General features: G+C 43.9%; 1 protein-coding gene across 2 annotated transcripts in view; it reads right to left on the bottom strand.

Moving 5' to 3' along the window:
• The window catches only part of LOC126238197 (uncharacterized), a 191,365-nt gene that overhangs the window by 29,056 nt on the left and 135,814 nt on the right, over positions 1–26,495 (bottom strand). Inside the window, exon 1 of one of the 2 annotated variants that reach the window (XM_049947777.1) lies at positions 22,836–22,899. The exons of the other annotated variant lie outside the window; for it this stretch is intronic. Within the exon in view, the coding sequence (XP_049803734.1) occupies positions 22,836–22,860 (25 nt within the window). The 5' untranslated portion in view covers positions 22,861–22,899. Of the gene's footprint in view, positions 1–22,835; positions 22,900–26,495 lie in introns of those variants that run through there. 2 annotated transcript variants of the gene reach the window in all.

The raw sequence follows: 26,495 nt of genomic DNA, 5'->3' as shown, positions 1-26,495 counted from the left end.
GTGCATTTTAGGCGCAGCGTGCAGTTTAAATTTCGATCAGACAATGCTTTTCTCAGGCGCGTCTTGTTACATTTCATTGCAGAGAACAGTTGTTCACAAACATACGTGGAACCGAACATTGATATTATTGTAGCCGCCAGTTTATGGAAACGAGGAAATCTATCCTGAGGGAAGTGTCTGTAGAATTCCAAAATGTTTTTCTTGTTCTGAAATTTGTCTCTGTATTCTCTGTCACACTTCAGGTCAATAATTTCTAGTTCCAGCTCAGGACGAATCTCTTCAATATTCGCTGAATATGGAGAGGAGAACAGATCAAAATCACTGTCTAGTGCTGTCAGATCTTGAAAGCGTTGGTCAAATTCTTCCTTAAGGGCAACTAAACTATGTGAATAACGTTCAGTCTTTGTGAACATCTTGCATGGATGATAATTTAGGAAAATGAGCTAGATTTCCTGTTTCCAGCTGACTCACCCAAAGTGTCAATTTCATTATTAAAGCTCGTATTCGATCTATGAAATGAGTAATTAGCAGATCTTTACCTTGTAGTAAAATGTTCAAAGCATTCACATGGCTAGTTAAATCTGCTAAGAACACGAGATCACATTCAAACGTGCGCACGCATTTCCCCTCCCTCCCCTCCCTCCCTACTCCGCGACCTTGCACCTGCTCGCGAGCACGTGCCTGAGCAGACGCGAGTACTCGCACTCAAAACCGGCCAGTTGTTAAGCCCTCCTGTAAATGACTACTGGCAGCAGTGGTCACAGGAGTGAACGGTCACAAGAAGACTGGTCTTCGGACGGCCACGTGGTACTATCGAGAGGGAAGACCATTCGGCGTGTGGATCTGGCGCTTGGTACTGCACCTGCAGCAGCAATTTGAACAGCAGTTGGCACCGATGACACAACGAACTCTTATAAATCGGTTACTTCAAGGACAACCCCGAGACAGGCACCCTTTAGCTTGTATTACACTGACCACAAAATACCACTATTTGCGACTTCAAGCGAGAGCTCACTGAAGGGCAGGGTGGAGGTCTGTTACGTTTACCGATGAATGTTGTTTGAGGTCCCACGTAGCCTACGCGAAAAATAGGTGTGTAATGTGGGTACGGTACATAATACACTGACGGAAAAAAATCGCCGCACTAACAAGGGGAGGCCGCCAATTGTGAAATTCAGATTCGATTCATACTGCGCATAATAAAAGCTCATGGCCAGAGGTGTAATGTGGCAAAGCACCAAGATGCACTTCTCAGCCGTTGTCGAGAAAATCGACAGTTAAAAGAAACCGTTGCGGTGAAATACTCTCTACTATTAACAATTTTCTATAGCGTCGTGGCGCAGCGGTAAGCGCTCGGGTTCGAAATCCGAAGGTCGCCGGATCGAATCTCGCGCCATGCAATTTTTTTAATTATTAGTTTTATGTAATTCATATATATATATATATATATATGACGGAAAAATGGAGGCGGTACAATTGGAGAGTGATCCGCCTTCACGAACATGCATAAGCAATTCATTAGTATATATATATATATATATATATATATATATATATATATATATATATATATATATATATACTATTAATGAATTGCTTATGCATGTTGGTGAAGGCGGATCGCTCTCCATTTTTTCGTTTTTTTAACAGGGTGTACAAAAGCTATCCCGTCCGCACTGATTTTCGACGATGTTATAAGTTGCGCTAGGGACCGCATCTACCTTCTTTCGAAGTTAGCAGGCAACTACGCTGTTATGCGGCGGCTCGTTTCGGCCCATTCAACATCTGTCCTTCAAGTGTAACGAGCGAGTAACGGAGTTTATATTTCATATCTACCGCAGCAAATTTGTGTTCGTGGGGTCTCTATTCTAATTCGAACGTTTGACTTACGCTATACGTATTCGTTTCGGAATACCGTTTCTACGTCTTCCGTTAACTATACGTGGTTAACATTATGAAGACAATTAATAACGTTTGTGAAATACAACTTTGTTTGCGGAAAACATAATGATGTTCGAAGTCGCCAGTTTTTCCACGACAAACGACTTTCAACAACTTATTATATGCATAATTGTTGCAACTGATTGCCGGTTACAAAAACCAAATACTAAAAAAAAAGGTTGCATGGCGCGAGATTCGATCCGGCGACCTTCGGATTACGAACACGAGCGCTTACCGCTGCGCCACGACGCTGTAAAAAATTATTAATCGTAGAGAGTATTTCACCGCAACGGTTTCTTTTAACTGTCGATTTTCTCGACAACGGCTGAGAAGTGCATCTTGGTGCTTTGCCACATTACACCTCTGGCCATGAGCTTTTATTATGCGCAGTATGAATCGAATCTGAATTTCACAATTGGCGGCCTCCCCTTGTAAGAAGAAGTTGTACCACGGACGGCCATGTGTTGGTTAAGAAGAGGCCAGTTGAGGGCCTGCAACCAACCTGTTGGACAGACACCTGGAGTTATGGTCTCGGGTGCGATTTCGTATGATAGCAGGAGCACTCCCTTGGTTATCCCACACACCATAACTACAAATTTGTACTTCAGTCTGGCGATCTGACCTGCTGAACTCCCATACATGAACAACATTCCAAGGGGTGTTTTTCTACAGGATAATGCTCGCCCACAACCGCTGTTGTAATTCAACATGCTCTACAGAGTGTCGTCATGTTGTCTTGGCCTGCCCGATCACTGGATCCGTCTCCAGTCGGTCACATATGGGACATCATCAGGCATGAGTTCCAGCGTCATCCACAAACAGCATTAACCGACCCTGTATTGACCGACCACACTTGGAACTGCTAGCCAGAGACTGACATCCGGCACCTGTACAACGCAACGCATGCACGTCTGCATGCTTTCATTCAACATTCTGGCCGCTACACCGATTATTAATGTACCAGCATTTCACATTAGCAATGGCTTAATCTCCTGCTTACATTAATCTATGATCTTGCAATGTTAATTACTTAAATATGCTACCTAGACAAATGTAACCCCGAAATTTCGTTACTCTACCTTAATTATTTTTTGGTGCTGAAATTTTTTTCTGTCAGTCTCAAAAAGACTGTTGCTGATGCGTTCTTCACTCCGAAGACTGGTTTGATGCAGCTCTCCTCCTCTATCCTGCGCAAGCCCCTCCATGTCCGAATGACAACGACTTACATCCTTCTGAATGCACTAACTGTATTCATCTCTTGGTCTCCTTGTACGACCCCTCACACTTCCCTACAACAGAAAATTGGTGATCCCTTACTGTCTCAGAATTAGTCCTTAGCAATCGATCCCTTCTTCTAGTCAGGTTGCGCCACAAATTTCTTTTCCCCCCAAATCTGTTCAGTTCTTCAGTATTACACTCAGCATACAGAACAGTCAAAACAGCCTTCCGCGAAATTAAAAGCAACGGTGATAATATTAAGAGTGCAATGAGAATTCCACTGTCAATTGCAGAAGAGAGAGGGGGGTAGGTGGTAAGAGTATATTGAAGATATATATCAGGAGGAAGACTTGTATGATGACGTGATCGAAGAAGAAAAAGGAGTGGATGTAGATGATATAGGGAACCCGTTGTTAGAATCAGAATTTAAGAGAGCTTTGGAACTCCTAAGAGCGGTGTGCTGACCACACACCCCTCCTATCCGCATCCTCTGCTGAGGATGACACGGCGGTCGGATGGTCCCAATGGGCCACTTGTGGCCTGAAGACGGAGTGCTTTTGGAGCTCCTAAGATCGAATAAGGCAGAAGCGATAGTTAACAGTCCATCAGAATTTCTAAAATCTGTGTCAACAAAACGAATTTTCACGTTGATGTGTAGAGTGTATGAGTTTCGCGGTATATCATATGACTTTCGGAAAAAGCATCCACGCAATTCCCAAGATTGCAAGAGCCGCCAGATGTGATAATTATCGCACAATCAGTTTAACAGGTCAAGTATCCAAGTTGCTTGCAAGAGTAATATACAGAAGAATGGCAAACAAAATTGAAAATGTGTTCGATGACGATCAGTTCGACTTTAGGAAAGGTAAAGGCACCAGAGAGGCAATTCTCCTGTTGTGGTCGATAATAGATGCAAGACTAAAAATAATCAAGACACTTTCATAGGAATTGTCGAGCTAGAAAAAGCGCTCGACAATGTAAAATGGTGCAAGATGTTCGAAATTTTGAGAAATATTGGGGTAAGATATACGGAAAGACATGTAATATACGATATCTACAAGAGTCAAGAGGGAAAAAAAGAGTCTAAGATAGGGATGTAGTTTTTCCTCCCTGCTGTTGAATCTATACATCGAAGAAGCAACGGCAGAAATAAAAGAAAGGTTCAAGAGTGGAATTAAAGTTTAAGGTGAAAGGATGTGAGTGATAAGATTCGTAGATGACACTGCTATTCTCATCGAAAGCGAACAAGAATGTCAAGATGTGTTGAAATGAATGAACCTTTCAGAACCCGGATTGAGTGTAAATCGAAGAAAGACGAAAGTGATTAGAAGTAGAAGAAATGAGACCAGCGAGAAACTTAACATCAGAATTGGCGATCACAAAGTAGCCAAAGTTCACGAGGTGGGCGAAGTTAAGGAAGTCTGCTACCTAGGCAGCAAAATAATCCATGACGGACAGAGCAGTCTGTTGGTATCAAACATAGATCTTAGTTTGACGAAGAAATTTCTGAGAATGTACGTTTGGACCACAGTATTGTATGTTAGTGAGACACGGACTGTTTGTTTTTCGTTTTGTTTTGTTTCAGGGCGTAAAAACAGCTGAAGACATACGCATCCACGTCAGAACCGCAGAACACGAACACGAAAAAGGAGTTAAAAGCGACTATACCTCAAGCCCAATTGACGGAAGGAAAGACAGCTAAAAACCGGGGCTTTCTCTTGGAGAAAGGATCATAAAGTACGCCATAAAGATAACGGAGGTCCTGAACTAAAGATTAAATCGGCAGATGATGGTTGAAGTGATCGCTGTAACAAGCAAAAATCTACAGATACCAGTTTTGGATGCTGGTCCCTATTTTGATGTTAGAATCTTCCTACACTTCGAACAGGGGCCTGAAGAAGGCTTAGTAAATCGCCGAAACTGGGACCGAAATACAATAAGTTTGTTGGAAGTTAGGTGGCTGAGAGGCGTTTAATTTGACATCCTATCCTAAAGATGAAATGTCATTCGCCACACTGCTACGACGGATACAAAGTGAAACGCGGTCGACAGCCCGTGCGTCGTTCGCTAAAACGGCCGATAACTCAGGCGTAAACATAAATTAGAACGTCAGGAAATGGCGAACCGCCGAAAGCTGAGGACAATGGTGCGTGATCACCACTTAACAAATGGCGATGGCTAAAAAGACAGTGCCCAATACGCAACCTAGCCCGAAAGGGCCGACAGGAGGTCGGCCAAGCCGCTGGGAGAGGTTTAATTCCCCGGACCTTGTTGCCATGGATAGAAGATGCCAAAGTGCCGCCACCTGCTGACAGGCGGTAACACAGAGATCATCGGAGGGAATGTGAGAACCAGTGGGCTGAGGTACGAGGACTGCAGCTTTGGCAGCAGTGTCAGCGGCGTTGTTTCCTGTCAGACCAACGTGACCAGGAACCCACATCAACATCACAGCGACTTCATCAAGAGTGAGCAAGTGAAAGCTTTCCTGGACCTGTTGCAATAAGGACGTAGAGCCCTAAGAGTGTCTGAGCAGATGACAACTGAAAAGCCTGTGTCGCCGGATGTACTGCATGGCCTGATACAGAGCGAAGAGCTCTGCTGTAAATACTGAGCAGTGTCCCAGAAGCAGATACTGAAAAAACATCGGTGCCAAGGACGAAAGCACACCCGACACCACGGTCAGCTATCATAGCCCATTAACGCCAAATTTCGCCGCACTGTCCTAACGGATCGTTCGTCGTTCGCCCGACAGTAATTTCTACGGTCATTTCATGCAGTGTTCAAAAGGGCTCTGAGCACTGTGGGACTTAACTGCTGAGGTCATCAGTCCCCTAGAACTTAGAACTACTTAAACCTAATTAACCTAAGGACATCACACACATCCATGCCCGAGGCAGGATTCGAACCTGCGACCGTAGCGGTCGCGCGGTTCCAGACTAGCGCCTAGAATCGCTCGGCCACACCGGCCGGCCATGCAGTGTTACTTGATCGTTAGTACTGCACGTAAACGCTGCTGCTCTCGGTTTTTAAGTGAAGACCGTCGGTCACTGCGTTGTCCTTGGTGAGAGGTAATGCCTGAAATTTAGTATTCTCGGCATACTCTTGACACGGTGGATTAAGAAATATTAAATTTCCTAACGATTTCCGAAATGGAATGTCTTATGCCCCTAGCTCTATCTGTCACTACGCGTTCAAAACCTATTAATTCCCGTCGGGCGGCCATAATCACACCAGAAACCTTTTCATACGAATAACCTGTGTATAAATACACTGCCAACGCACCGCCCTTTTAAAATGTGTGAACGCGACACTACCACCACCTGTATGTCCCATGTCTTTTGGTCAGCTCGGTGTATGTTTATATTTGGTGTATGTATGAGGCTGTTAACGACTACCTGTCACAAAGTATCGATAGATGCATTTTACTTTTGTCCGTAAAATTATTCTGATGTACCTCTGTGGAGGATGTTAACCTCCTAGCTCTGAATTTTTATAGGTTCAGGGGAACATCACAGAAATGCATCGTTCCTAAGATGCACCAGGTTCTGACATTCTGCAAGCAGTTACAGGTGATGCAAATGTTCAGCGGAACCATCAGAGAGATCGGAACAGGGTTATACTTGGACGTATCCAGGAACAAATGAAAAAAAAGTAACGAAGGAAAGGCGAATACAGTACAAGGGGGGTCAGGGGCGGGGGGGGGGGGGGTCGGGGGGAGCGCGTTGTTGTATGAAACATAGACCTTCTGTTTCGAGTGTATAACTGAAGAAGACAACCAACGCATATTCAGGAACGTGTGGCAGCTGAATTTCTATGACCTACACACACCGCTTACCTGCATGGTTGCCTACGATCAAAAAGTGTCCGTCAAAGGACCCTTTAAATTTGTGTTTTTGAGCGGTTTTTGCATTAATATTTCGTTAAAAAAGCAAGTAAACAGTGGTAAGTCAGAGGTAATTGATATTAAGTGCGATCGGTTTGCAAGCAAACAATTGTTGGTAGAATTTATCATTTTAAAAGTATGTTGTTATGGTAGATGTATAGGGTGTTTCATAATTCATGTTACACGCTTCTAGAGATTGCAGAGGGGATTTAGTAAATCAAGTTCTACATAGGAACCCATATTCGGAAACGTCATCCAACGTCCCTACAGAGCTTCAAAGTAATAGGTGCCGGCGCCTGTAAATGTGATTCTGTGATGATGTAACAAACTTTCTTGAATGATGAAGAAGGATAACTTTATCAATTTGAGGTAATGGTCCCTGTACCTGTTCTGATACCTCTGTTAGTGGAATACATGTACTGGTACTGTTGTTGCTATAATTGTAACGTAATCAACTTTCAGAGTGGTAGTATGGACGAAAACAAGAAAAAAGTCTCTAGTAAACATGGGTTCTAAAATGCATACCTTAAGAGCTATGAGCACTTGTTCAGTAGAGGAGATGTGTTTCACACTAGCAACGAGTCAGCCCCCGGTAGCTGAGTGGTCAGCGACAGACTGTCAATCCTAAGGGCCCGGGTTCGATTCTCGGCTGGGTCGGAGATTTTCTCCGCTCAGGGACTGGGTGTTGTGTTGTCCTAAACATCATCATTTCATCCCCATCGACGCGCAAGCCGCCGAAGTGGCGTCAAATCTAAAGACTTGCACCAGGCGGGCGGTCTACCCGACGGGAGGCCCTCGTCACACGCCATTATTATTATTACTAGCAAAGAAGAACACGTCCTCATAGCTCCTCCGGATGCATCTGAGAGACCATGTTTACTAGAGGTTTTTTTTTATTGTTTTGGTGCATATTGCCACCTATGAACGTTGTATACCCTACACTCTTAGCAACAACAGTACCGGTACATGTATTCCACTGTCAGAGGTATCAGAACAGTTTTCGCTTATAACTTTTGACTTGTTCGTTTCAGGTACAGAGACCATGACCTCAAATTGATACATTTATCCTTCTTCATCATCCTAAAAAGTTTTTAACATCATTACAAAATCATCCTCTATATACATACATTTATAGCCGTCGGCACCTATAGCTTTGACGCTCTGTAGCGTTGTTGGATGATGTTTCCGGATGTGGCTTCCTATGTAGAACATGATTTACTGAATCCCCTCTAGAACCTCTAGAAGTGTAATATTGAAGCACCCTATACATAAAAACAAGAAGGTATCTGGATTAAAAAAAAAAGAAATAACACATTGGATGCACATGCAATGTGTAATTGATTGGAATGTACCTCACTGCGCGATTTCTTAAAACATCCAAAATGTCGCTTACAGTTATTTACGGCCGAAGTTTTCAATTCACCTGGTTTCGATCTCGGATGCTGCCACGTTGAAGGAGACAGGAAGATTTTTCCAGATAAATAAATACTTATCTGAAGGTAGAGCAAAGTAGTAATGGTTAGAACGGTACGTCCTATTGTCACCGAGATTGATATACCACCGACGGGATTTCACCTTAATTTTAATATAATGTTTAGTTGATTGTACTGAGTCGATCGTACTTGCTCTTAATTTATTATCCGCCATACGAGCTACAGACTTAGTGGCCAATCCTTAATACGAGTTACAAGCTGCGTCATATCAGCCTTAGGATCGATGACAGAAATTAATATATTTGATTAGCGATCTAGCGCGTCCCTGGAAACCGAGGTGCCGTGGAGTCGTATCCCGGCCGGACCAAGAAAAGTCTACCTTTAATCTTAACTTCACCTCTCAACTATAAGAAGAATAGCCAGGACCAGACGTGGTTCGGATTCCACGTTAAACTGTGGATCTCTTTTCCAGATTGGGTAACTGGACAGGTCAGGGACACGTGAGTCACTGAATTGATGTCCTGTTGTAAGACTAGTACTCGACCACTCAGGCACACGAAATCATTAGTATTAAAACAAACAGGGCAACAAACAAGTGTCTGGCGCAGCAGTCACTACATTCAATGAAATTTTACTGACAAGAACACGCTTGAGTGTGAGGCCGCAAGTTCAGTCTTTAGCAAGGCTCATTTGAAAGAGTTGTAATTATAACAGGGCAAATACTAGCTACTAATGACTCACCATGCACATAAGGAGGGCGACAGAAAATGAGTGTCTGGGAGGTGCAGAGATGAACCTTCTATGGGATGCATGTGTTACACTTCACAAAATAGACATCGTCGATATTCAAGAAATGATCAAACCAAACCATTAATTTGCACCATGAACATCGAATGAAAAATGGTACGTCACAGTGATCACAAAGTTTCGCACCATCAACTTCAAAGGTGAACACATTGGGATTTACAAACAGTTCAGGGCGTTCAGCTAGGTATCCACTCTTAAAGAAAGTATATACAATAATATTGGTGTTACGGGGCGATGAGAACTGATGGAATGTGATGGGATGCAACAAAATGCGAAACAGATAACCGTGGATCTTATCGTGAGACGGGCTACCCTTTAAGGCGTAGCTGCGCCAGTATGTTTTATAGGCACGGAAAAAACAAACACCCAGAGGCTGATTTTGCCCACTTGTTCCAGGTGGTATAAACTGCAATGTCACACACTTTTCAGAAGGGATACTTCGCTCTAAAGGAGTATGATTTTTACACCCAGACCAGGAATTAAGCAAAAGGGAGTAAGTTTGACCAGCTATTTGCCAAAACCAGTGCTCACACCATAATTGTAATTCTCTTATGCCCATTTTTCCAATTTTGTTTGTTATGACATAAATATTCCCTATTACCCTTGCAAGACCACGCATACGAGAAAGAATCATAGGGGACAGACCGCCTCCAACTTCTCACAGTGCAATAAATAACTTTTCAGCCAATTTACCATCCAGATTAATAGTCTGCATAGTAGCATACGATTGCGCAAAAGCATTGATGTTAGCTGATCTTAATATAACTCTCTTGGTATCTCTAACTTTCAGGATTCCTTTCATGTGCATTTCCTTCTAATCCCGACTGGTCGGAGTTGGAAACAAATTCCTTACTGAAAGATGCGTCAAGTTTGTTTGTCTCACCAAAAAATTTTCCGGCCGATAACGCAGTTTATTACGCATTATCAAGTTGACGCTTTGTTTGAAATTTCGTTACCTACGTCTTCCGATTCTGTAGCACTGTTTGAAGTTAGGCAACCACCCACTAGGTCTGGTAAACTGACAAACGGCCGAGAGAGCGGTGTGCTGACCACAGGCCCCTCCGTATCCGCATTCAGTCACACCAGTGGGCTGAGGATGACACGGCAGCCGGTCGAAACCATTGGGCCTTCATGGCCTGTTCGGGCGGAGTTTAGTTTTTTAACCATCCACTGCTTCATGTCGCCGAAATTTGATGTGCAAAACGTAGTAGGTCGCTACCTTGCTACCTTGCACATCTTGTAAATTGTATCGAGCGTCCCTGAAACGCGGACACCAGTTTTTGTAACAAGTGCGCCTTATCCTCCGCTGAATGTCCGTAGTTTTACTTATGCAGTTCACGGCCATATTGTTGCGGAGTTATTCGAGATCTATTCATAACTGTTTTATTTTTTTTTGCTATGCTGCGGATGATTTTCCATGCACTTAATTATGTTTAGGTCCGCTCCTTGAACAACTGCCATTTACTAAGTTTTACTGAAGACAGGATTTATCGCCCCCTGTCCGACAAGGATAATGAACTACATGGCTCGATACCCTTTTCATAATTTACTTTTTGCTAAGCACGGATCGTCATCACTGTACGCTTCATGTACATTGGCCGCACAGTCGAGAGCATGCGACACCACACATTCCACTGACTCGTCTTGCACAAACCCTAATATGACATCTGTCACTTCTTTCTCACTCTGCGAAATCCCCTGGGTCCCTTTCTGACAAAATGTCAACTTTGGCAATTGTTTTTGTAGGTACAATGCAATGCTTTATTTATCGTTGGCATTGCTCTGCTTTGTATCCACCGCTAGCACCATTGTGAGTTACTCGCCGACTAAGCAGTTCAACTACCTCCGTAGCCTCATGCCGTGCTCATCACTGGATATCTCCATCCCCCCCCCCCCCCCCCGCCCCTCTGCCGGTTGCCATTAGCAGCCAATATTGTGTTGTTGCATGGTGGACAATATGTGCGGCGTCGAACGCCGTAAACATCATTGGCCTTTTTCGATTTCGCACTCAAGGGGTTCCTTGTGAGAGAGTATGCTCTACCCACAACGAAAATGCAAACGCAACTGAGAAATTATGGCTGTAATGCAGTCTTTCCTTTATCTTTCAAATTTTTCATATTTGAAGCAAGAAATGCTCATTCCCAGTACAGATAGCACAATTCCAGTTTCTGGGGGTTACTTGATGGTAATTTACAGGGTATTGCTCAGCTTTTCTCTTTTCATTTTCTCCTTTAACTTTTAGACACTAGTGAAATTATCTCTCTAAAGTTCTTAAAAAGTTAGAAACCTTGCCTTGCAGAATTATGCTACCATTCCCAGTGTGTTCTCTTTGAGGAACTGAAGCAGCAACGAAGAGCAAAAAAAAGCGTACAGGACTTGAGCAAGCTGTTAGCAGGCTCCAGCCTGTATGCACAAATATTTGCCTCTGCGAAAGTCATCTACTTAAATACACGGCGCGGCGAGTCTCTCAGATCCACGGCTGTAGCCCGCTTGAACTAAGCTCGCGTCATCATAGCGGCGATTAGCACACTGTCTTGTCGGATTCAGTTCCCCATGTTTAAAATCGGGCAACGTAAATCACATAAAATTCAGTGTTTCGTAGTGCCGCCTGATAACGGTGTTACGGTATCTGAAATAATTTTGGACACATATTGCTGATTACATCATGGTCAGACAGAGATTCCGAAATCAGTTACTGGATTGTAAGGCGTACCCAGGATCAGATATAGACTCAGATCACAATATAGTAGTGATGAAGAGTAGGCTGAAGTTTAAGACATTAGTCAGGAAGAATCAATACGCAAAGAAGTGGGATACAGAAGTATTAAAGAAGGACGAGATACGGTTGAAGTTCTCTAAGGCTATAGATACAGCAATAAGGAATAGCTCAGTAGGCGGTACAGTTGAAGAGGAATGGACATCTGTAAAAAGGGGCCATCATAGAAGTTGGGAAGGAAAACATAGGTACAAAGACGGTAACTGCGAAGAAACCACGGGTAAACGAAGAAATACTTCGGTTGACTGATGAAAGGAGGAAGTACAAAAATGTTCCGGGAAACTCAGAAATACAGAAATACAAGTCGCTGAGGAATGAAATATATAGGAAGTGCAGGGAATCTAAGACGAAATGGGTGCCGGAAAAATGTGAAGACATCGAAAAAGAAATGATTGTCGGAAGGACAGACTCAGCATACAGGAAAGTCAAAACAACCTTCTGTGACATTAAAAGCAAGGATGGTAACATTGAGAGTGCAACGGAAATTCCACTGATAAATGCAGAAGAGAGCGGGGATAGGTGGAAATAATACATTGAAAGCCTCTATGAGGGGGAAGATTTATCTGATGTGATAGAAGAAGAAACAGGAATCGATTTAGAAGAGATAGGGGATCCAGTTTAGAAGAGCTTTGGAGGACTTAAGGTCACATAAGGCAGAAGGGATAGATAAAATTCCATCAGAAATTTCTAAAACCTTTGGGGGAAGTGGCAACACAACAACTATTCATGTTGGAGTGTAGAATATATGAGTCTGGCGACATACCATCTGACTTTCGGAAAAGCATCATCCACACAGTTCCGAAGACGGCAAGAGGTGACAAGTGCGAGAATTATCGCACAATCAGCTCAACAGCTCATGCATGCAAGTTGCTTACAAGAATAGTATACAGAAGAAAACAAAAGAAAATTGAGGATGCGCTAGATGACATCAGTTTGGCTTTAGGAAAAGTAAAGGGACGAGAGAGGCAATTCTGAAGTTGCGGTTAATAATTGAATGGACTAAAGAAAAATCAAGACACGTTCATAGGATTCGTCAACCTAGAAAAAGCGTTCGACAATGTAAAATGATGCAAGATGTTCGAAATTCTGAGAAAAGTAGGCCTAAGCTATAGGGAGAGACTGGTCATATACAATATGTACAACAGTCAAGAGGGAATAATAAGAGTGGACGACCAAGAACGAAGTGCTCGTATTAAAAGGAGTGCAAGCCAAGAATGTAGCCCCTACTGTTCAATCTGTACATCGAGGAAGCATTAATGGAAATAAAAGAAAGTTTCAGGAGTGGAGTTAAAATTCAAGGTGAAAGGATATCAATGATACGATTCGCTGATGACATTGCTGTCCTGAGTGTACGTGAAGAAGAATTACATGATCTGCTGAACGGAATGAACCGTCTACTGAGAACACAGTATGGATTGAGAATAAATCGAAGAAAGACGAAGGTAATGAGAAGTAGCAGAAATGAGAACAGCGAGAAACTTAATATCAGGACTGATGGTCACGAATTCGATGAAGTTAAACAATTCTGCTACCTACGCAGTAAAATAACCAATGACGGACGGAGCAAGGAGGTCCATCAAAAGCAGACTGGCTCTGGCAAAAAAGGCATTCCTGGCCAAGAGAAGTCTACTAATATCAAATATCGGCCTTAATTTGAGCAAGAAATTTCTGAGAATGTACGTCTGGAGTACAGCATCGCATGGTAGTGAAACTTGGACTGTGGGAAAACCGGGACAGAAGAGAATCGAAGCATTTGAGATGTTGTGCTACAGACGAATGTTGAAAATTAGGTGGACTGATAAGGTAAGGAATGAGGAGGTTCTACGCAGAATCGGAGAGGAAAGGAATATGTGGAAAACACTGATAAGGAGAAGGGACAGGATGATAGGACATCTGTTAAGTCATGACTTTGTACTAGAGGGAGCTGTAGAGGGCAAAAACTGTAGAGGAAGGCAGAGATTGGAACACATCCAGCGACCAATTGAGGACGTAGGTTGCAAGTGCTACTCTGAGATGAAGAGGTTAGCACAGGAGAGGAATTAGTGGCGGGCCGCATCAGACTAGTCAAAGACTGATGACCAAAAAAACATTGCTGAAAATTACAACGACGGAAACGTACATGTTTTTGCTGCAACATGTTCTCGTTGCCCAGCGGAACTTATTTTGCCGGCCGAAGTGGCCGCGCGGTTCTGGCGCTGCAGTCTGGAACCGCGAGACCGCTACGGTCGCAGGTTCGAATCCTGCCTCGGGCATGGATGTGTGTGATGTACTTAGGTTAGTTAGGTTTAACTAGTTCTAAGTTCTAGGGGACTAATGACCTCAGCAGTTGAGTCCCATAGTGCTCAGAGCCATTTGAACTTATTTTAGCTGGTGGTAAAGCACTACCTTCCAAGTTTTGAGTACAGATTATAAACAGAAGAGGGCTGAGTACGGAGTCTTGAGGTAATCCTTTCGGAGAGAATGCATAGTCTGTACCATTTTGTCTTCATATCTGTCGAAGACATAAAAATGTCGTGATGTCACGCATGGATTTTAGAGGAAGATCTGTTTTCTAAGCCTGTTGAACTCTGGCTGTAAATTAATGCAAAAATGGCTCTGAGTACTATGGGACTTAACATCTGTCGTCATCAGTCCCCCAGAACTTAGAACTACTTAAACCTAACTAATCTAAGGATATCACACACATCCATGCCCGAGGCAGGATTCGAAACTGCGACCGTAGCGGTCACGCAGTTCCAGACTGAAGCGCCTAGAACCGCACGGCCACACTGGCCGGCTAAATTAATGCACGGATAATTATATACAGAGTACAAAGAACAGCTGACGCCCTCTTACTGGAGGGACAAAATAGTTTTAGAAAACAATGATCATGTAGTGACGATATTGCAATAGAGCGGCAGTAAACTGAAACGAGGTAAGAACATAATTTGAAGACTCATGTTGCTCAAAATGACTCTAAGCACTGTCTAAGTCCCCTAGACTTAGAACTAGTTAAACCTAACTAACCTAAGGACATCACACACATCAATGCCCGAGGCAGGATTCGAAACTGCGACCGTAGCAGCCGCGTGGTTCCGGACTGAAGCGCCTAGAACCGGTCGGCCACAGTAGCCGGCACTTATATTGCATTTATAGATTATGAAAAAGCCTTGCATAGAGTGAATAGGTATGTGGAATACAACGGAAAGACGAGGTTATCCTAAACATTTAATACAAGTGGTAAAAATTTATAGTCAAATAACGAAATTTTCATTAACACAGGCAACGAGAGAATAGGGCGGAAGCACTTAACAGAGGAGGGTGATAGGGATGCAGTCTCTTACCCACTTTATTTAATGTACACATCCTGAGACAAAAAAACAAAGCACCACGAAAGAATTGACCGAATGGGACTTAAATCAGTAGATGTTATGTGCATGTACAGACAAACAAATGATTATAATTTCAGAAAAATTGGATGATATACTCAAGAGAAAGAGCTTCACAAATTGAGCAAGTAAATATCGCGTTGGTCCACCTCTGGGCCATATGCAAGCAGTTATTCGCTTGGCATCATTGTTGGAGTTGTTGGATGTCCTGCTGAGAGATGTCGTGCCAAATCCTGTCCAGTTGGAGCGTTAGATAAAATCCTGAGATGGATGGAGGGTCCTGCCCATAATGGTTCATAAGTTCTGAAACAGTAGAACTCTCGCCGTGTGCGGGCGGGCATTATCTTGCTGAAATGTAAGCCCAGAATGGCTTGCCATGAAGGGCAACAAAAAGGGGCGTAGAATATTGTCGACGCACTGTTGTGCTTGTAGGGATGCTGCGGATGACAATGAAAGGGATTTTGCTGTGAAACCATCACTCCTGGTTATCGGGCAGTATCACTGGCGACAGTCAGGTTGCTATGTCAGGGAGTTTCCATAAACGTCTTCAGCCTGGAATCTTATTGACTGGAGTATAACTGTCTTCAGTGATGAGTCCCGCTTCAAACTGAGCCCCAATGACCCACGAAGGAGTGTCTGGAGACGCCCCGGACAGCGGTCTAACCTAGCAATGGCGGTGACATATACATTGTAATCAAAGAAACAAGCGATCCTTTTCTGTGAAGTGCTTCGCGAACGGTCCGCTTTTGTACGTTTCAGTTCATTTTGGAACTCCCAATCAGCTGACTGCGGCTTAATTTCCGGTTCACATTTTTGGCTTTCTAACCAATAGTCGGTGCACATTAGAAGAAAATTACTGAATTTGCTTTCTTGCGAGGAGCACATTTTTTCAGGATTCACTCGATTTATTTATATTTGTTTTGGCGGATTACAATCGGGTATATCTGTTTTTCTCACTAATGAATGAGTTTCTCTGATGCTCTAACATATTCAGCGTCGCGCATGTGGTGTTAGTTGCGGAACACATTTCCAGACTTTACGAACTATTCTCTCGCAGAGTTAAGCTGCTACTTGTAGAGTGTAGTAATTTTGCAGGCAAGGTTCCCAGTGAATGCAGATGTACGGCACACTCGTAAAGAAACGAACAAAGGAGATTGTATGAATGATTTCTATGTTTTTTATTTCGTATTGATTCAGCATTTGCTATCATAGAGGAGATAAGTTTGTCAACTGAAACTAAAAATTAATGTAACCAGAAATAAGCTCACGGGACAAAAAATTAGTCACCCATGGAGAAAACATTACACGTATCATTTAATACCGTGTAATTTCACCCCGGTACTTGACAACCGTCTGGATCGGTTAGGAAGCGAGTCCACAAGGTTGTTCACGTACGTCTCATCCATGTTAAGCCACTTGCTGAGGATTTGATGGCGCATTGCCACCAAACTGCGGGGATTCTGATCTCGGCGCATTACCCGCTGCTTCCAGATGTCCCACACATTTTCTGTGGGGCTCAAGGCAGGTGATTTTGCAGGCCAGTCGAAATGTAAAACGGTGGGAGAGCGTCCAGAAACCATTCACGTATTTCCCCGAACTTTGCTGCTGTTGCCTTTTTGTGCCTGCGTGAGCAGTGGCCTCTTGCTACGTGACCGACTCGAAATGTTCATAGTATGCTGTTCCCATCACAACTCTCTTTCTAACAGGTTGGGATGGACCTTCATTCTTTGCTTGCAGCAATTCCTGTCGGGTTTGGAAGCGACTTTTATTCATAAGCCGTGGAAGCGTCTCCGGGCCTTCTTAGTGGGGATCTTTTTACGATCGCAATTCTCGCCTATTTCGTGGCGCCGCGAAACACCAACAAATCCAGCAAGCTCAACACCTTATGGCTATGTGCACGACCAAATACGATTGCCCCTTTCTGTCACTCTGTCACGTCCTAACATTTACCCACATCTACGCACAATGTCCACTTGAAACATAAGTGTCTCAATGCTCGTGTAGAGGCAGTGTTCGTGCGGTTGAGCACGTGACTCGATCGCCATGCCATCTGTAAAGGCTTAAAGAAGATTCATCTGCGCGTGCGCCCTCGGATGACAATTTTTTTGTCGGATAAGCTTATTTATTGTGCTTTCGATTATGGGTATGGGAGGATCATACGTCCTTCAGATGGATTTATATCAGTTAATAAAGTATAGATTTATTGTATGTACAACTGTTGGATAGCATGAGACACATTCTGACAGAAGAAGAAAAAGTTATGTGGATGATGAGACTACATAGGTGAACTGTAATAGTAAAGTAAATACCTTTCAGCGGTCACAGACAGCTTTCCCAGTCGTATGTGCATCATATACACTCTTTATAAATTGAACTAATGAAAAGATGGTGTGTTAGGAGCTAAGAAGGGTAAAGAACATAGACAAGTAATAAAGCTACCAGTCGCCGCATAACATTTTTAATTGTTATAGTTACGTCAAGCTGATATTTTCTGGTGAATGTGTATGTATGTGGAAAGGGTTGAGAGAGAGAGAGAGAGAGAGAGAGAGAGAGAGAGAGAGAGAGGCAGAGGCAGAGAGAGAGAGAGAGAGAGAGAGTGAGTGAGAGAGAGAGAGAGAGAGAGAGAGAGAGAGAGAAAAGATAGAAAAAGGGGAAGCAAAATTTTATTATGAGAGAATTGTGGGTTATTTAGCATACGATTCCTAATTTGGTTTTTAATGGGACTAGGCTGCTATCAACTGAATACTGGGCCCGCCGCCCGCCCCTCTTGACAAATCGCATCAGCGCTGTTGGAGAAAATCCTCAATCCATAGAACAAAGTGGCTTCTGCAGTGGCTACAGCACAATTGACCATATACATATCCTGCGTAAAGAAGGTAGCCAAGCCAAGGAATATGAAATGCCTCTATGCACAGCTTTTATAAATTTTGGAAAGGTATTCGACTCTTCCAGATACACGGCAGTTGTACAGGCATCGGCGAACAAGGCGTGACAAGAAGGTACATCAACGTATTATCTAACAGCTATGATGTCTCTATGGCTTCTGCCAGCATAGGAAAAAACACGAGTGGATTTTCCATTGGAAGAGGAGTAAAGCAGTGTGATCTTGTAGTCACGAAATTATTTATACAATAATTGAAATTTGGGTTTTAAATGTTTCAAAAGTAACCTTCGAACAGCTCAGATAGATTTCTAATTAAGAAAGATCTGAAAAGAAGTGAAATACGAGCAATAACACTAGTTCAGGATGTTGCGGGAAAGGCAAAGGCTACAAAATGAAATGAGCAGGAAACATCGCACGAAGGAGTGACGAATGATGGACAAAGGCGGTACTAGAGTGGAGTCCCATTGAATGATGAAGAGCACAAGGTTAACCACCTGAACGCCTCACAAAAGAAAGCGAATCAGTCAGAAGAAACGGTCGGATATAAGTGTCACTTCATACATGCACATACCATGTGGCGGTTCGTAAATAATTGCCTCCCCACCTCCCCATTCTTTCTTTCCCCCCCCCCCCCCCCCCCCGTTTTCTGCCCCCTTCCTCTACACATTTGCGTAACCCTCTAGGATTCCTTCTCATTCCCGTCCCCCCTTCCCTCATCACCTCCCTTCCCCCTTTCCCCCTCCCCTATTCTCCCCTCCCCCACAGTCCGCCTTCCCTCCCTATCCTCTCCCCTGATTTTTGGATTTGTTGTTCTATGGTGTGTACAATAATTTTTTGTATCACTTGGCTTGGACGGATTATCTATAGGATATAAATACAAAGATCGTCGAGTACAGTGGGGTAGCACATAATGACGGTCTAGGAGGATTACAAATGTTTGTTACCATTACGTTTTTCCGTACATGTAATTTATATTGGTGAACTGTGCCATATTTTTGTATATGAATCAGGTGTAAAGATTTACCTTTGTGATTCTTATAGTACATAATATGCTTCTTAAATTGTGTAAAAAATTTTCATGAGACTAATATCGAAATATTTCAGTATATCGCCAGTTAATACGATGGCGCCACTTGACGCCTGCACCGCAAGTCACAAGGGTTCCGCGGCGCCTCAGTTTAGTCCACATGAGGTCATCGGCATGGCGTGTAGTTTCAACTTTGCTGGTGCTAAGGATGCGGTACTTGTACCTTTTAGTTATCTGACAACCCATCTGGAAGCATTCTGTTCTATAAATGATAAACCGTGCGGAGTTTTTTAATGTATTTGTACTTGGTTCTCAAAGCTATCTAAAAGTTTTTGTAAGATTTTGGTCATCCCAAAATATGATTGTATCTTGTGCATATTACCTATTTTCTTTTCATATAGTGTAATGCCAATCTGAAGATGACATCAGTATTCTGTCGAAACAAGTAATTGGAATAAAGGTCTTAAAGACAAGCGATCGTGGCTTTCACAAAAAATGTGTAAATGATTTCAGTTCTCTGTGAGAAATAAAGCGGTCACCAGAGTACACTGGTGTGGTTCGTGATTATTGTTGTTACCAGGCCTAATAGCGTATATAATGGGGGTGAAAAGCGTCAGGTGTTAGTAGCCACGGTGAAGAGCATGGAGATGCTGCATGCTCGTGTGAAACAGCGGTATCAGCACCTCACAGAGTTTGCGAGCGGCTTCACTGTGGGTCGCTATTTGGCTGGCTGGTCGAATCGTGCAATATACATATTTGCGGGGCATTGAGATGTGGTAATGACCCAGTGCTCGTCTGCGATGGAACGTGACGGCAGCCATATTCGTCGTCAAAGTTCCAGTCGACCACATCTGGTGTCTTTGAATAAAAGTGTCATTTCCGTTCGTCTCACTGCGTATTTCCTACACTGATCTTCTGTACTATACTGTCGCAGTTCTTCCTACATATGGTCCAAGTTTCATCGAGCTATGTTATTTGAGAATGACACATCATGCAAAAGTTACTTTCATCTATAAGTTTTGCGTACCAACGTACAAGGAAGACAAATAGCTCAAAATATACATATACACAGAATATATAAGTATGCTTTTATGAGGCTAAGACAGCTGGTCGACTGTGGCTTTCATGAAGGAATCAGCCCGTTGTTTTCCTGTAATGATTTAACGCCACTCTTCCGCGACTTGCTCGAAATTTGAATGGACATCACCTTTCAGATGTATAAACATGCCAACCAACTTTCGTTTATGTCACACAACCCCTTCTCGGTGTTGCGATTTTTTTCCGTCAGGGTACTTACTACATTCAGTAAGAGCGACCAGTTATAAAATTTTAAGTACATTGTTAGAGACAGCGAGATTTGCACAAAACATAAGTCTGCAGAGCAGGTGCTCAAATCGACCTCCCTCTATCTCCAAACGTTTAACAACTCAATGAATCACTCTCCCCTGGACTTATCGCTCTTAACGGAACAAATAGACAGTTGTAAAGGTAATTTACGGAGGACACCAAGGAAGCGTGATAGTGCTCTCATTGTTTACAATGTACTCGTATATAAATGATTTAGTAGAAAGCGTCGGAAGCTCTATAAGACAGTTCGCAGATGTTGTCTGTAAGTACGTAGCAGCTACAGAACACAGCATCGATTTGCGGAGGGCTGATGAATGGTGCAGGCTCTAGCAATTGACCCTGAACATAAATAAATGTAACATATTGCGGACGCACAGGAAAAGAAATCCAGTACTGTACTACTACGATGTCGATGACAAATTGCTGGAAACAGCTTTCACCGTAAAATGCCTGGAGTAGCCACCAGCAGCGGCCTTAAGCGGAAGCAGATAATAGGAAAAGCAGAAGCCAGACTGAGATTTATAGGAAGAGTCTTAAGAAAATGTTCCTCATACACGAAGGAAGAGGGTTACCAGAGACTTGCTCGACCAGTTCGTGAGTACTGTTCATGAATCTGGGATCCTTGTATTGTAGGATTGATAGAAGAGGTAGAGAAGATTCAAGGAAGAGCGGCGCGTTTAGTCACGACATCGTATAGACGTCGCGAGAGCGTTACAGAGATCCTCAACAAACTTCAGTGGCAGACACTGCAGCAGCGGTTTCCTTTTGAAATTTCGAGAGAGCACTTTTTGGGAAGAGTCGGACGACCTATTACTGCCTCCCACATAGGCCTACTTCTCGCGAAATGACCAAGACGAGAAAAATCGACATTAGAGCTAATACAGAGGCTTACCGGCTGTCATTCTTTCCAATAGCCAAATAGGGAAGGAGGGATCAAGTTACTATACTGTACCATACACCGTTAGGTGACTATCGGAGCACAATGTAGATGTAGAGAAAAGTACAACAATGAAAATGATTGTACTCCCATGTCTGTATTAGTAGTAAATAATTGGCCGTCTTTTGTATAAGACATCTACATCTACATCCATACTGCGCACGCCACCTGACGGTGTGTGGCGGAGGGTACCTTGAGTATCTCTATCGGTTCTCCCTTCTATTCCAGTCTCGTATTGTTCGTGGAAAGAAGGATTGTCGGTATGCTTCTGTATGGGCTCTAATCTCTCTGATTTTATCCTCATGGTCTCTTCGCGAGATATACGTAGGAGGGAGCAATATACTGCTTGACTCTTCGGTGAAGATAAGTTCTCAAAACTTTAACAAAACCCCGTACCGAGCTAATGAGCGTCTCTCCTGCAGAGTCTTCCACTGGAGATTATCTCTCATCTCCGTAACGCTTTCGCGATTACTAAATGATCCTGTAACGAAGCGCGCTGCTCTCCGTTGGATCTTCTCTATCTCTTCTATCAGCCCTATCTGGCACGGATCCCACACTGGTGAGCAATATTCAAGCAGTGGGCGAACATGTGTACTGTAACCTACTTCCTTCGTTTTCGGATTGCATTTCCTTAGGATTCTTCCAATGAATCTCAGTCTGGCATCTGCTTTACCGACGATCAAATTTATATGATCATTCCATTTTAAAGCACTCCTAATCCCTACTCCCAGATAATTTATGGAATTAACTGCTCCCAGTTGCTGACCTGCTATATTGTAGCTAAATGACAAAGGATCTTTCTTTTCTATGTATTCGCAGCACATTACACTTGTCTACATTGAGATTCAATTGCCATTCCCTGCACCACGCGTCAATTCGTTGCACCTGCTGTAATCGCTTTATAATGGTTAGGCAGCCAGATATCATAACATGCAGTCTAAAATTTGGAAACTAGAAGTAATTACACCTAAACCCAGAATAGAACGCAGGAACTCGAGTGCTCTGAAGCATAACTTTATCCTGTGCATTAACTGCTGTACCCTACTTTGACGTCTATCTTCTATACAAAATACGCACGGTACGGAATTTTGAAAGAGGCATTTTGTACTGTTGGCATGCAAGGAATCGCGGCGTTTCGATCACCCTGTATAAAGCACGCACCACGCTTGTCGTGTGCTGCGCTTCGCGCTTAGCGCCGGTGCGTGCATACTCACCGGTGGCGTGCTGCTCCACCCCCATGCTGCCTGGTCAGAGACACGCCGGAGACTGCGCCGGACGCACGGCGGCACAGTGTGCTACGTCATGCCACGGCCGTTGCTTGCCGCCAAAACGCCGACCCCCGCGCCCGCTGCAGCTGGAGGCGTGACCGCCGTACCGGCTGCCGCGTGTCAAACCCGGGCGGCGCGCGCGAGGTAGCGTCATGCTTAGGACTCCATACTCAAAACTACCGATGCTGCCGGCCGCTGGTGGCCGAGCGGTTCTAGGCACTTCAGTCTGGAACCGCGCCACCTGGGATCCTTGTATTGCAGGTTCGAATCCTGCCTCGGGCATGGATGTGTGTGATGTCCTTAGGTTAGTTAGGTGTAAGTAGTTCTAAGTTCTAGGGGACTGATGACCTGAGAAGTTAAGTCCCATAGTGCTCAGAGACATTTGAACCAATCTACCGATGCTTTGCCAGGAGCACTCGGAGACGCGGAGGAGAGTTGCTGCGTAACTCTTACCTCATACTAAGAGCGGTATTCATCGGAGCCAACACGAGAAAACCAGCGCCACCGAAAGAGAATTCTCTCTGGTGCAAATGGCAGGTGGACATAAGCGAATGTGCATTCTGTCGTGTTCGGTTCGCATCACTGGTTCCGTCGGTTGTCGGTTTTTCAGCCAACCATCAAACAAAGGTAGAGTCCCCTCCGCTTTGCGATATGTACAGGATGTTTCAAAAATGACCGGTATATTTGAAACGGCAATACAAACTAAACGAGCAGCGATAGAAATACACCGTTTGTTGCAATATGCTTGGGACAACAGTACATTTTCAGGCAGACAAACTTTCGAAATTACAGTAGTTACAATTGTGAACAACAGATGGCGCTGCGGTCTGGGAAACTCTATAGTACGATATTTTCCACATATCCACCATGCGTGGCAATAATATGGCGTAGTCTCTGAATGAAATTACCCGAAACCTTTGACAACGTGTCTGGCGGAATGGCTTCACATGCAAGTGAGATGTACTGCTTCAGCTGTTCAATTGTTTCTGGATTCTGGCGGTACACCTGGTCTTTCAAGTGTCCCCACAGAAAGAAGTCACAGGGGTTCATGTGTGGCGAATAGGGAGGCCAATCCACGCCGCCTCCTGTATGTTTCGGATAGCCCAAAGCAATCACACGATCATCGAAATATTCATTCAGGAAATTAAAGACGTCGGCCGTGCGATGTGGCCGGGCACCATCTTGCATAAACCACGAGGTGTTCGCAGTGTCGTCTAAGGCAGTTTGTACCGCCACAAATTCACGAAGAATGTCCAGATAGCGTGATGCAGTAATCGTTTCGGATCTGAAAAATGGGCCAATGATTCCTTTGGAAGAAATGGCGGCCCAGACCAGTACTTTTTGAGGATGCAGGGACCATGGGACTGCAACATGGGGCTTTTCGGTTCCCCATATGCGCCAGTTCTGTTTATTGACGAAGCCGTCCAGGTAAAAATAAGCTTCGTCAGTAAACCAAATGCTGCCCACATGAATATCGCCATCATCAATCCTGTGCACTATATCGTTAGCGAATGTCTCTCGTGCAGCAATGGTAGCGGCGCTGAGGGGTTGCCGCGTTTGAATTTTGTATGGATAGAGGTGTAAACTCTGGCGCATGAGACGATACGTGGACGTTGGCGTCATTTGGACCGCAGCTGCAACACGGCGAACGGAAACCCGAGGCCGCTGTTGGATCACCTGCTGCACTAGCTGCGCGTTGCCCTCTGTGGTTGCCGTACGCGGTCGCCCTACCTTTCCAGCACGTTCATCCGTCACGTTCCCAGTCCGTTGAAATTTTGCAAATAGATCCTTTATTGTATCGCTTTTCGGTCCTTTGGTTACATTAAACCTCCGTTGAAAACTTCGTTTTGTTGCAACAACACTGTGTTCTAGGCGGTGGAATTCCAACACCAGAAAAGTCCTCTGTTCTAAGGAATAAACCATGTTGTCCACAGCACACTTGCACGTTGTGAACAGCACAGGCTTACAGCAGAAAGACGACGTACAGAATGGCGCACCCACAGACTGCGTTGTCGTCTATGTCTTTCACATCACTTGCAGCGCCATCTGTTGTTGAAAATTGTAACTACTGTAATTTCGAAAGTTTGTCCGCCTGAAAATGTACTGTTGTCCCAAGCATATTGCAACAAACGGTGTATTTCTGTCGCTGCTCGTTTAGTTTTTATTGCCGTTTCAAATATACCGGTCATTTTTGAAACACCCTGTAACAGCAGGCAACATTCGTCTGGTGTCTTGTTTGCGAACTACGAGGGTTATTCGGAAAGCAAGCAGCGATCGGTCGCGAAATGGAAAATACGGTGAAAATCTGATGAAGCTTTGCACAGATGCGTTGGGCACTGTGTCTAGTACGCCCATCGATCGCATCATGTTGCTCTTTTCAGTTCTGACCCCACAGCGAGAAGTAAAAATGGCTAGAAATTAGCGTCTCCCGCCAAGTATGAGGGCCTGGCGAAAGATTTGGCCTGAATCTATGCAATCCACTGTCATACGGATCGTTGTACACAATTCTCGGCCGCTCTCAGCAGGGGCAATGAGGATGCTCCTGCAGTGTTACCGATGAGAAGTGTTTGATCACCCACAATACAGCCCGTAATTGGCTAGCCTTGAGGTTGATCTCTGCTCAAATGAACCGATGGCTATGAAGACAATATTTCGACACAGACAACGAGCTGCCGTCCAGAGTAGAAAATTGTCGAAAAGCACTTCTATAACGAGGGAATTGAAAAGTTGGTACAACTCTACGGCAGAATCTAAATCTGAGCGACGACCGTGTAGAGAAGCAACTGGAAGGTGTAGCTAACCGTTGCAAATAAAACAGTTTTGATTTTCACTGTGGTTTCCATTTCGCGACCTATCGTTCCTTACTTTCCGAACAGCCCTCGTACTTTTGTTATTGACGTGAGTTGCGTGAGCGATGGAATGGTCTGAAGAGAATGTAACGTTGGTGACATAGCATCTATACGCAAGGACGTACCCAGGATCTGAACTAGGGGGGGGGGGGGCGGGGGGACAGGTCATACTAGTCTCAGGAAACAAGGACTCGAGACAACATACAGCACTTCTCATTAAATAAAACAGTAAACCAGTGAAAATCTGCCTTTAATAAACATTTTAAATACAAGAATGCACTTGTACAATCCGAGAAAACATGCAGCATTTCTGCAGCTGCCCCCCCCCCCCCCGCCCCTCGCTGGGTACGCCCAAGTCTATACGTATTACAAAAATGTATGTATGTATGTGTGTGTGTTCCACATATCCTCCTAAAACCGAACTTATTGCACATATCCCTTACTGTCAGGCTCTGGGCATAAGAACAACCTACGTATCATAGTTCAGGCGACATGACGTCTTAAATAAGGGGATACGTGAAAAACTGCCGCATTATTAATTCTTTGCTACTAACTCTCTTCACAACATATTTCGCAGACAGTATTCACATATGTCACTGAATGCACCTACAGAAATATGTCATTCTATGACATATAATTTAGGAGATATGACAGCATAAACACTGTGACGCGTGGGAAAACGCCACATCGTGCATGAAGTTTTAATATGATTATTCCTTACTACTAATATACTCCTACAGGTGAGTCAACTTCACGA

This window comes from Schistocerca nitens, chromosome 1 (assembly GCF_023898315.1).
Source record: "Schistocerca nitens isolate TAMUIC-IGC-003100 chromosome 1, iqSchNite1.1, whole genome shotgun sequence".
Lineage (NCBI taxonomy): Eukaryota > Metazoa > Arthropoda > Insecta > Orthoptera > Acrididae > Schistocerca > Schistocerca nitens.
Note: the sequence above shows the minus strand (reverse complement) of the source record. Positions and strands in the feature narration are given on the sequence as shown.